General features: G+C 44.5%; 1 protein-coding gene across 1 annotated transcript; it reads right to left on the bottom strand.

The window, feature by feature from the left end:
* Nucleotides 1-4,381: 4,381 nt before the first annotated feature.
* sox4a (SRY-box transcription factor 4a) lies at nucleotides 4,382-8,619 on the bottom strand. Its single transcript, XM_051391364.1, has one exon. The coding sequence runs from the start codon at nucleotides 7,471-7,473 to the stop codon at nucleotides 6,358-6,360; it is 1,116 nt and encodes a 371-aa protein (XP_051247324.1). The 5' UTR covers nucleotides 7,474-8,619; the 3' UTR covers nucleotides 4,382-6,357.
* Nucleotides 8,620-11,184: the final 2,565 nt, after the last annotated feature.

The raw sequence follows: 11,184 nt of genomic DNA, 5'->3' as shown, positions 1-11,184 counted from the left end.
ACTCACGACTCTTCTTCTCCTTGCACCCATGTCACAGAGATAAACTGTTATTAGCCTGATGTACTTGCAAACAAAGTGATTCAGATCCACCAAGGGACTGTATGAAAATCTTTGGTTTTGTCACCTTGCAAGATAAAAAAAAAGTCAAATACTTGAAACATAAAGTAGTTTGGATATTTATGGGTATAAGTGATTACACTTTGTCTCCACTAACAGTCTTTCCCACCTTTACAAAAGGAAAAAAAAGGTTGAATATGATTCTAGATCAGTGACAGCAATATTCAGAATTTTGTTAAGTATGCCATAAATTTGGGAAAATTGCTCATTTGCAAAGTTGCAAATTCCATTAAGATATTGTGCTTTAAATTGTATTACAAACTCTTTTTAAGTTATTAATGATGAAACGAGTCGAACAAATTCAGTAATGTTGCATAATTTTTTAGATATTTCGGGGAGGTTATTGCAGTTTTCTTTTAGTGGGAGGGTGCAGGGGTAATATTTGTAACTCTTCAGAGGCCCTAGCAACTCAGTGTACACCCTCCCTCCCCAGCCCGATTAATTTTTGTATACTCCCTAAATCAACATCACCATCAATCACTTAGCATCTGGCGCTTCAAGCAGCCAAAACACGAGGATTTATTTGAGCTAGCTCAGTTATCGACAGACACTCTGATATATGGCATGTCATTATGTGTACATGAGTTGCAATGACTGATCTTCTTATTGTTTGTTATGAAAAGCAGCCCACTATTAAAGTGCCACAGTCATACGTTTACAACTGTTGCAGTGCCATGGTTTGTCAATTTGTGTCAGTCCACAGTTTATCTACTGATGGAAGTTTAATGGGGGCACTGAAGTTACCCTGTTTATCCAGCCAGGAGCCCCGGGGGCAAACATGTCCTACCCCCCACCCCCCTCTGCACTGCCACACGTCATTTAACCCTGTCCTGTAACTGGCCACTGTATAGGATTGTGTAGTAATGTGCTTTACGCATCTGTCCACTCAAGCCCCCACCCATCAGATAGGTTAGGCAAACTAACTGTAATTATTGCACCACACACAACTGTTTTAAAGACACACACACAAACACACACACACACACACACACACACATATCCAGACAGCCGCTGTCCAGCCCATGCTGTGCTGAACTTGGGCAGTGAGCAGCTGCTCCAAACAGCATTAAATTGTCACAATGATCAAGTGGACGAACCTTTGCAGTCGTTTCTGGTTTTGTTTGCAGACAGCCGCTGAATCGAGCCTGGCAGAAGTTACATTTATAGTCCATATTTAATATCAGACATCCTCGGATCTCCCACAAACTACCTTTACAGCACTTTTTATAGAACCATAAAAACTCGCAGTCCCTCCTTTGAAATAAAATGTTTCTTTACTAACTTCGAAGCCAGAGAAACTCTTTATCAGTCATTTGACAGATATCTCTATACAAAGAAACTTTGGTGACACAAAGAATAAATAACATATCACCACCACCACATATTGCTTTATAATAAAAGTATTACAGCACGTTGTTAACAGTAAAGAGGTGGTTACCTGCCAAAGTCCTGCTTTCTTCCACCTCTTGCTGATTCCATTTCTCCGAACCTTACGCACAAACATCCCGGGTCGCACTCCCTTTCCTTTGTCTCCACTCATAACGCTGACACATGACTCGGGATAAAAGTTTAGTCTCACTCCTCAAACTTTTCACCCCAAAACTTCTCTCGGATGAATTCTTTGCCAACTATCTCTGTGTATCCTCCAAGCTGCAAAAGACGGCCGGAGCGCAAATCCTCGAAATCAATAAGACAAAGTTGGGCTGCATGCCCATGACAGCGGTGTTTGTATATTTCTTTGTCTGTGCATGCCTTATGACTTTGTGTCCCGCCTTCAACTTCACCGGCAGCGTGCGAGAAATCACTATAAAGCTTCTGTGTTGTTATTCCAGCGGGGACTGTGAGTGCGTCTGTGATGTTCAAAAGTGCGTTTAATGGTATTTCTATCTTATCTACTATCAATATAATATTCTATATTATTCCTATAATGTTTCCACAGGGACTGAGAGTGTATCAGCCCAGCAGTGAGATCTGTTGGCACCTAATGTTTACCTTGTATGTTATCACTGTGACATTCATGGGGACTCTGATGTGCTTCTTGTGTAGTAACAGTATACATTCAACCCTTTCCTGCTCTCTTAGTGTGAAATGCTCTACAACAAAGCTCAGCAAATGATATAGGTGGCATAGATTTTTTCTTTTTTTTTCTTTAAATATGGTCACAACAAACTCATGGCTGCTAACACCAGACACATGACTTCCAGAGGAGGCATAATAGGAACATACAGTGATAACGTCTAATTAAGCAAAATAAAGTCACCATTATGGAACACATTGGAAGCATTCAGATTATTTTCTTCAGTAAAAGTACCAATGCAACAATCTAAAAATACTCTAGTAAAAGTCCTGCATTGAATTGAGTAAAGAAATCAGAATTATGAGTACAAATTTACTTTTATTGTATTTCAAGTATCAGTTCTGCAGAATTATTGCCCTTGTGATATATTATTATAAATGGTATTATATATTGTCACAGGAGCAAATTAGTTGTTGCTTGTTTTAACTACTTTATATGCAATTAGTGCAATTGTTTCCCAACCAAGGGGTCGAGCCCCTCCAAAGGGTCACAACATAAATACAAGGTGTCGTGAGATGAATAATGGGGAAGAGAAGTTCTGCTACACAGAAGTATATTTCTTTTTTTCATTTTGTTCTCCTGGGAAATATTAGATTATTTCACCTCTTTGTGCCTCCAACAGTTATTTAAAATCCCCCTCTAAAATGTAATGTGATGGGGAAACAATACTCCCCTCTGAAATAGTGTAGTACAGGTATGGCAGAAAATGGAAATACTCAAGTACAAATACCTCAGAATTGCACCTTCATCGCTTGTGGAACAAAACACACTATCAGTGTAAGACTTATTGTAATATTTTTCTTTTTTCATTCGTCACCTCAAACAGTAAAAGTTGTTATAGGTGTAAATAGCTTAATTCTGCTACACACTGACTCCAACACACTCATAGAACTGGACTTGTGTTTTTGATTTGTATTTTAAGCAGACACGTTGACTCAATCTTCCTCAGACTCACACAAATAAGCTGTTGCGATCAGTCATGAAGGTCAAGAGTACAGGAACCTCCGGTCCTCTCCTGAATGAATCTGTTTACGCTCATGCACTGCGTCTTTATATGGGTCAGTGTGTGAGTGTGAGGAGAGCATCTACATCTTTTTATCTCCCAGTGTCCATTAGACTCTGGGGGTGATTTTTCCCCGCCCTAAAAACAGGGACACCACAAACACACCTCACACACCGCTTCCTGTGTGATGTCAAGCTTATTGCAGACATCTGCGGTCCAGCATCTCGTCTTAGGGATGGCGTGTGTAATGACCATGCCTTATCTTTCTCATTACCCGGCCCGACATGTCAGAGGAAAGCTGGAGACGACCCTGCTCTCCTGACAGAGAGAGAGAGATGGAAATAATTACCAATGTCTCTTGTGGAATAGGGCGTAAATTGATACACACTAAATACTGTACCTTAGGGGTCTCTCTCTCTCGTCAGATGAACTAGACAAATGAATGCATCCAGAAGGAATTAATTGGATTGGGGAGCAGTCTCCTGCACAATCCACCAGGACAGACAAACACCCCCCTTCTGCACCCTCACCTACCTTCCTCCCTCCCTCTCTCCCTCCCTCCCATAGGCACACACACCCACCCACCCTAACCCACAGACAGACACACACGCCTCCTCATCCTCCTTTATTCCAGTCATGCCTTGCAGAAATGTCTGACACCCCCTCCACCTACCCCACCCCACCCCGATGGATCAGTCTGTGTCCCTTATCCCTCTCTCTCTCTCACACACACACACACACACACACACAGCGGATTGCAGCCTCTCTCTTGGATACAGTGTTTCCATGGCAGCCACGTTTTCTGCACGTGTAGAATCAGTAAGAGTAAGAGAGGGAGAAAGAGACCACTCCTATCGATTCACTGGCTGGCTATTGATTCACAGTCTGCAGCTGCACACTTACCTACAGCAAACACACACACGCATGCATATTCACATGCACGTATGCACAGTGTGTAAACATCCAACATCTGATTGGGTCTTTTGAATTAGGCTCAGCTAGGGAATGTGATAATGAAGGCTCACCTTTTTTTGAGCATGCTTTGGAAAGGGGGCTTTACTATGTGTGACTGCGCCGGTGATCTCCTCATATTTTACACTGTGCAACATAAAACTGTTGATGGTGCTTACTTCAGCTCTTTTACAAATGATCAGAGGATGAATAAATCACAAGAAACAAAACACTTTTACTTTTCAGTTCCAGCTGATTTTATTTCCTTCTTGGAAGAAAAGAAAAACAAATAAAAAACGACAATCTGTACAGAGGTCTGAGAGGCAGTGATTGACCCAAACATTGGCTGGTTTTTGAGCTATAAACATCAAATGATATTGGCATGATTGGACAAAACATGATCATACACAGCATATTGCACAAATGAAAAAAGAAAAAGGACAATAGAAAAGATGTCTCGAAGGTAAAAAATAAAATAAAAAAGAAACTCCTGGACCACAATCATCTTCAACATAAGGATGTCCAAAGATGGCTGTCCTAGTGCCTGTCGTTGATCATCATCATACATAAAACACACAATCTTTGCTTATAGTACAGTCAGTTTACATAAATATCTTCATGTTATTATTCTTTTAAAAATCTTAAACACAACAGCTATAGCTACATATACCTGAATCTGAAATACAAATGCTATTTGCCATGCCATAATATAGGAAAACAATTAGCCTGCTATACTTAGCCAACAGGTACAGAAAGGTTAAATACTATTTTTTTGATGCAATTTGCGCAATAACAGATGAAGCACTTCATACATCTCCCTCCCTCCAAAGTCTAGGCAAAGTGGAATGAGTGTGAAATTCCATCCAGTGGTTCAAATAAAACTTATCTTGATAAAAAGCACACAGAGGTATTAGCTCTATCCAAACAGTGACTCTCTGGGATCTTTCACTCATATACTTTAGGTCTATCATGTGTACTGGAAACAGTCACCACTCAGACTGGGAGCCTCAGTGGTGCTTTGTTTACTTGGCTGGTGAAACTGGAGTCACTGTGCCATTAAGAAGCATGTGGGTAAATACTGTAAACACTGTGTGAGGTCAGATTGTGCCAAACAACCCCCCCTCTGCACGTCTAAACACCAATGTAGATCCAAACAACAATGTTGTAGGCTACCCACTCGCCGGAAAAAAACCCTTTCTATAGATTTTGTACAAAAATACAAGTAGAAAATCATGACACACTCAAATCTCCTTAAAAGTGAGAGACGTCAGACATTTTTAAATAAGATACACTTCTAGCCCTTCCGCGCTGGATACAGACAGGTGTATGTGCACAAACACAAACGAGACCTGTACGAGGACAATACTTCTATGTATAAAAAAGTTTGGCCGGTATAAATACATCAATATAAAAAACGTCATCTGACACAGAGGAACTACAAAGTTGAAGCACTAGGCAGAAAAGGATGCGCGTCGGGGAACATTGGTCCTGAATTGTGCACTGAGTGTTTAAAAAGGTTCAGAAAAGGGTTTCTGAAGTTTCGAGTCAGTCTTTGTTTTAAGTCCTGCCGTTGAAAGAGAAGCTGGTGATAGTGAATTGTGTCCTATGGTCACACAAATTGCGTAATTACGCAGCAATGAACATTTTTACGCATTTAACAACAACAAAATCCTCCTTATCTCGGAGGGCATGCGTGTTGATATTAAAACTATTTTGAGTTTGGAAAAAAACTACACCTGAATAGCAACTTGATGGTCAATGTGAATTGGCTATTTCTTAAACAAAACCCAACATGACGAGCTCTCCAGTAAATGCCCCTTCTCCAGACCCAAAATAACATCAAGATTCAAAGTTCAGTCTCAGTCCTCATCCTCTGCGGATTGGATTGAACACTTGAGCTGAAGTCCGTGTGTTTTCACTGCTCTCTGCTTACATTCACTCCTCCTCCGTGTCCAAATGCAAACTAAGCATTTCCCCCGTCTGCGCGTTCCCGTCAAGCACACGGAGCGCTGTCCAAGTCTGTGAGCGGCGCGTACCTGGGCTTCAACGCGCACACAGGCCACCTTTTCTTTCCTGTTTTCACTCTCCCTTATTTAGTGAAAGAATGGCGGAAATATTGTGGTCTGGACGCACACGCCTGTCGGGGGTGGGGGGTTGAACAGTTCAAAACGTGGGGGGACGTCGCGGTTCCTCTCCACCGTGGTCCGTTTCAGTAGGTGAACACCAGGTTGGAGATGGTGGACTCCAGCCAATCTCCTGAGATCATCTCGCTGACCTCCGGGGTGCAGTAGTCGGGGAAGTCGAAGTGAGATCCCGCCCCGCACTCCCCGAAGCTCCAGTCCAAGTCCCGGTCCAGCTCTGCGTCGGAGAAGCCCATTCCGCCCAGGGACATGCTCTCAAACCCGGGGCTCGGGTTCAGGTCGAGCCGCTCGTCCTCAAACTCTTCATCTGATGATGAGGATGACACAGATGAAGAAGAGTGAGAGGCTGACGGTGTTGGAGAGGAGGCGCGAGAGTACCTGAGGCGCGCGGTGTGTGATGACTCGCTGGCCGCCGGGCTCTGCTCCTCGTACAGGCTGAGCGGGTCGCTGGACTCTGCCGAGCTGCTCAGGGTGGGACTGGCCGGGACTCCCACGGAGGGAGGCCCGCTCTCCAGGCTGCCCGCCCCGCCGAACATGTGGCCGCGCCTCGCCTCACCGGTGCGCTTCTCCGGGATCTGCCTTGCGCCAGACACTGACCTGGATTTGAAGAGCGCCTGGTGGTCACCGGGAGACGCATAGTCCTGCCCCGCAGCGCTCTTCATGCCCCCCTGCTTGTGCGTCCTGCTCACTCCTTTGGACGCGGGGCTTCTTTTCACACCGGCTTTGGCGCTGCGCTCCCCGCTCTTCTCCCCGCGGTCCGCCTGCTTACTCGCTCCGCTTCCCGACTTGACTTTCTTCCTGGGCCGGTACTTGTAGTCTGGGTAGTCGGCCATGTGTTTGAGTCTGAGCCGCTCCGCCTCGCGGATGAACGGGATCTTGTCGGTGTCTTTCAGCAGCTTCCAGCGCTTCCCCAGCCGCTTGGAGATCTCCGCGTTGTGCATGTCCGGCGACTGCTCCATAATCTTCCTCCTCTCTATCTGGGACCAGACCATGAACGCGTTCATGGGTCTCTTGATGTGCCCCGTCGGAGTTTTGCACCACGCCAAGTCGCTGCGCTCCCCGGAGGAGGGGGACTCGGGGGTCGGAGACGCATCCATCTCCAAGTCCATTTCTCCCGTGTCCGTGGAGTCCCCGCCGGGGGAATGAGCGTGGGCGCTCTCTGTCTGGCTCATGTGCTGCACCATCCTTTCCTCCAAGAGTCTGGAAACACTGCTCAGCGCAGCGCTTTAACAAAGTTCGAGTGCGTAAAAATGCCTATCAGGCGCTCACAGAAAAATATTCCTCACTTCTTCTTATTTCAGGCGCTTTAAAAGCCAGAGTGCAGCTGAATACAGCTCTAAAAAGTTCATCCAAGTCTCTTCTTCTCAGTTCAGCCCGTTTTTGGAGACGCCTGGGCTCTCAACTTTCACCAGTGCGCTTCACGGAAACAAAACATAAATCCCGAAACTAACAGCAACTTTCAACTGCCTGTGCGGCTGAAAACTCGCCCTGCAAGATTCAAAACGCGCCACTGTGGGCAAGAACAGCAGTGCAAGTCCCTTATGTGAACCTGGCTGTCTGCAGCGCAGCTTGTCTGTGCGGTTGAGGAACCATGTGGCTGAATGGAGCGGCTGCGCTTTCTCATAGTCTCCCTGTTTCCTGAGCGCTCTGTAATATTACTGTAAACACAACAACGAGAACCTCGCCGTTTTATAGCTTCATCGCGAGATATAAGAGCCAATCAGCGTCTGTCTCCATCCTGATTTTTCAGTCAAGCCACTCCCCCTGGCCCTCCATTGGCTGAATAAAAAAAACGGGCAATAATAATAATAATGTGCAATGAGGATCGGTGAGTCTGACCTCATTCCTGTTAGACTCCACTGGAAGAAAGACGAACTTAGTGTGTGTGTGCGTGTGTGTGTATTTTAGAGGAACACAGTGTCCTTTACCCGGCTGCAAGGGGAAGCTTGCAAGGATATACTTAGAACTTCATTACTTTCATGTGGATGAGTATTGACTAAATTTAGATGATGTGTAATGGAGGGGGGGGCAAAGGAAGTGCTGAGAAAACACAAAAGCACCCACAACATGTTGTGTTAGTCAGACTCCAGTGTGGTGAGCAGGGATGTCGCGGAGAGTAAACCCACCCAAACACAGCTCACCCAACCTGTTATTTACAAATCATTACAACACGGCTCACATCATTACATCACTGCAGCGGGCACTATAAACAGATGCAAGTGAGGTGTTTTTATTTACACTCTGTACAGTGCATTATGGTGAACCAGAAACCTGAAAACCAATAATTAGGAATATTATGAAAGTGTGGAGAATTATGTATCAGGGCCGCATGGAAATAACAAAGTCACTCCAGCGGCTTCCTGCTCCACACAGCTCCACAATGCACACATTCCTCCTTCTCCTCCTCCTCCTCCTCCTCTACAGCCCCATTATGTTAACATGTCCATGTCATGTAGGATCACATTACAGCCTGTGTCGCTAGATGTCAGGCTAGAGCCAAACGGAGCTGGTGAGGTGTACATTGTGTATGTATGTATGTGCACGTGTGTGAACATGCAGAGCAGATTGATCTCCATCCTGTAATCGGCTGCTTTGAGCTGCCATCATTAAATCATGCAGGTGATGTCATCAGCTGGCGGTGAAGGCTCCCACTTGATCCTGCGACAGCACTGACTGACGTGAGCGTTTTTGGCCATAAATAAAAAGTGGATGAACTCCGTCACTTCAGTTTAATGGCCGCCAAAGAGAAATCAGCCTCCAAACAGAAGCAGAAATTAGCAGAAAATCTATTCATTTGGTCTGATTAGATCTTCATGTACTCTAACATAACATGGGCTGTGCTCTTATGATGTGTATTCTTAATTTATGACCTGATCTATGTCAGGCTAAAACAGTCATAGACTCTTTAAAATTTCACAACTCAACCCCTTTACCCCCCTCTGTGCTTACATAAATATAACACATAAATAATAATGAGCTGTTTCATCAGTCTATATCTTTAGCTGCCCCAATTACAAGTGTACACCTGCCACTGGATTAGTTTGCTATCTCTCTATATCTCCTCAATACACACACACACACACACACACACACACACACACACACAGTGGCACACACACAGGTTTGTTTAAACAGGTGTAGCAGGTATACCTGTAATCTTATCTGATGTGTGAGAAGCAGCTGTCAGGTAGCTTTCCACTCTGTCACCAGCAGATGTAAGGCTCTGGCGACGCTGGGACGCTGAGCCCCATCACACCGGCCTATCGTTCTGTCATCTTCCGAGCTGCCGGAGCCATGTGTTTACCCCAAATACACCGGCGCTTTGTCTCAGCTCTGTTGACGCCTAAAGGGATAGTGTCATTATGAGAGAGTGCTGTGGGAGGCTGGGGCTATTACAGCGACTTGTTAAAAGTGTGTGTGCGTTGCAAGCTTGAGTTAGACTGCTGTGGGGTTTATTTCGAGGATGATGTGCTGATGTTGATATTTCTGGGTTAGATTTTGAGTGTTTTGTGTTTTTGTGAGTAAAAACAAAAAAAAAATTGAGAGGTTTTCCTTTGTTTTTGGCAGAATTGTATTTTCATCACAGTGGAAAACCTTTGAAATTGCATTTTGCTAACCCTGGGACACTAAAAACTGCTTTAAAAAGCAACATTAAAAATGCATTTACAAGAGCTGCAGCGAGGTAGGAACCTCCATTATTTCAGAGCTGACTGACACCATGTTTAATATGCGTTTTTTAATAAAACATAAACATTAACCCGATATGTCAGGCTAACCCTAGAGCGTACTGCGGGCTAAATGAGCGTACAGCATGTGACTGAGTGTGTGTAAGTCTTCCTCTGTGCAGGGAGTTGGGTTTATTATAACTGAGACTGAAAAAAAAAAAGAATTGAGCACAGTCGTCACAGTGTGTCGAAAAAGGCAAGGGGTGAAATTAAGAATCCAATAACAGAAAGCAAAGAGATGGAAATGGAAGATGCAGGGAGCAAGCTGCATTGAAGGGAAAGTGCGTGTGTGTGTGTGTGTGTGTGTGTAATGCGTGTGTCTCTGCGTGCAGTCAAACAGAGCTAGTCATTACCACGTACTTGCCTTTTTCAACCGACTAGGAATGACGTGCCACTTTGACCTGCCTGCTCGTCATCCGGGGGTCAAACACAATGACGCCTTTGTGTGTGTGTGTGTGTGTGTGTGTGTGTGTGTACATGTGTGTATGTGTGTCCAGCCCTAACTGAATTGGAGCTTTTCCAGGGATTGAAAGTTTGAATACCAGTGGGAAGTCCCCTCCACCCGCAGTTAAACAGAAAAAAACTGAAGACTAAGCAGTGATTTGCATACACACTCTCTTTCTCTTGTGACTCATCTACAGGCAGTTTGTCCTCTCTGTGTTTTGTGTGGAAGTGGCAGACAGTGCAGGTGGCCATCTCACCATATCACCCACCTACTGCTGTCAGTCCTTACATAACAACACTAGCAAAGTCAGTTATTTTTAAGTTGCCATGGGACATACAGTACCTAATACTTCCCTGTATCCCTCTGTGTTCCTTCCTCAACTTTGACAATCAGTGCTCAAAACAGATAACAAACTGCTTTTAATCATTCTCTGAAACGGGTAAGTGGACAAAATAACAGGAACACCTTACAAGATAGTGCAATCCAACATAATAAGCCTGAAATTAGAGCTGTCAGTTCACCTCTTTTGGAATTTTTGAGGCCTTAATTTTTGGATTGCATTACAGTGTACAGGTATACATGCTGCTTCGTACACCTGTACAAACCACGTCTTCTTCTGCTTCCTTCTTTGCGTTCTGATGATCAAGCTTATATTTGGAGATGCAGGCAGCAAAGATTGTTAGTTTAGGTTGTTTCTCTTTCCATCGTTCCTTCTTTCCTTCCTT

The sequence above is a fragment of the Dicentrarchus labrax genome, unplaced genomic scaffold (assembly GCF_905237075.1).
Source record: "Dicentrarchus labrax unplaced genomic scaffold, dlabrax2021, whole genome shotgun sequence".
Classification (NCBI taxonomy): Eukaryota; Metazoa; Chordata; class Actinopteri; family Moronidae; genus Dicentrarchus; species Dicentrarchus labrax.
This window is presented reverse-complemented; position numbering and strand designations above follow the sequence as displayed.

Excerpts from the sequence above, each read along its gene's own strand:
- sox4a (XM_051391364.1), bottom strand. The coding sequence starts at position 7,473 with ATGGTGCAGCACATGAGCCAGACAGAGAGCGCCCACGCTCATTCCCCC.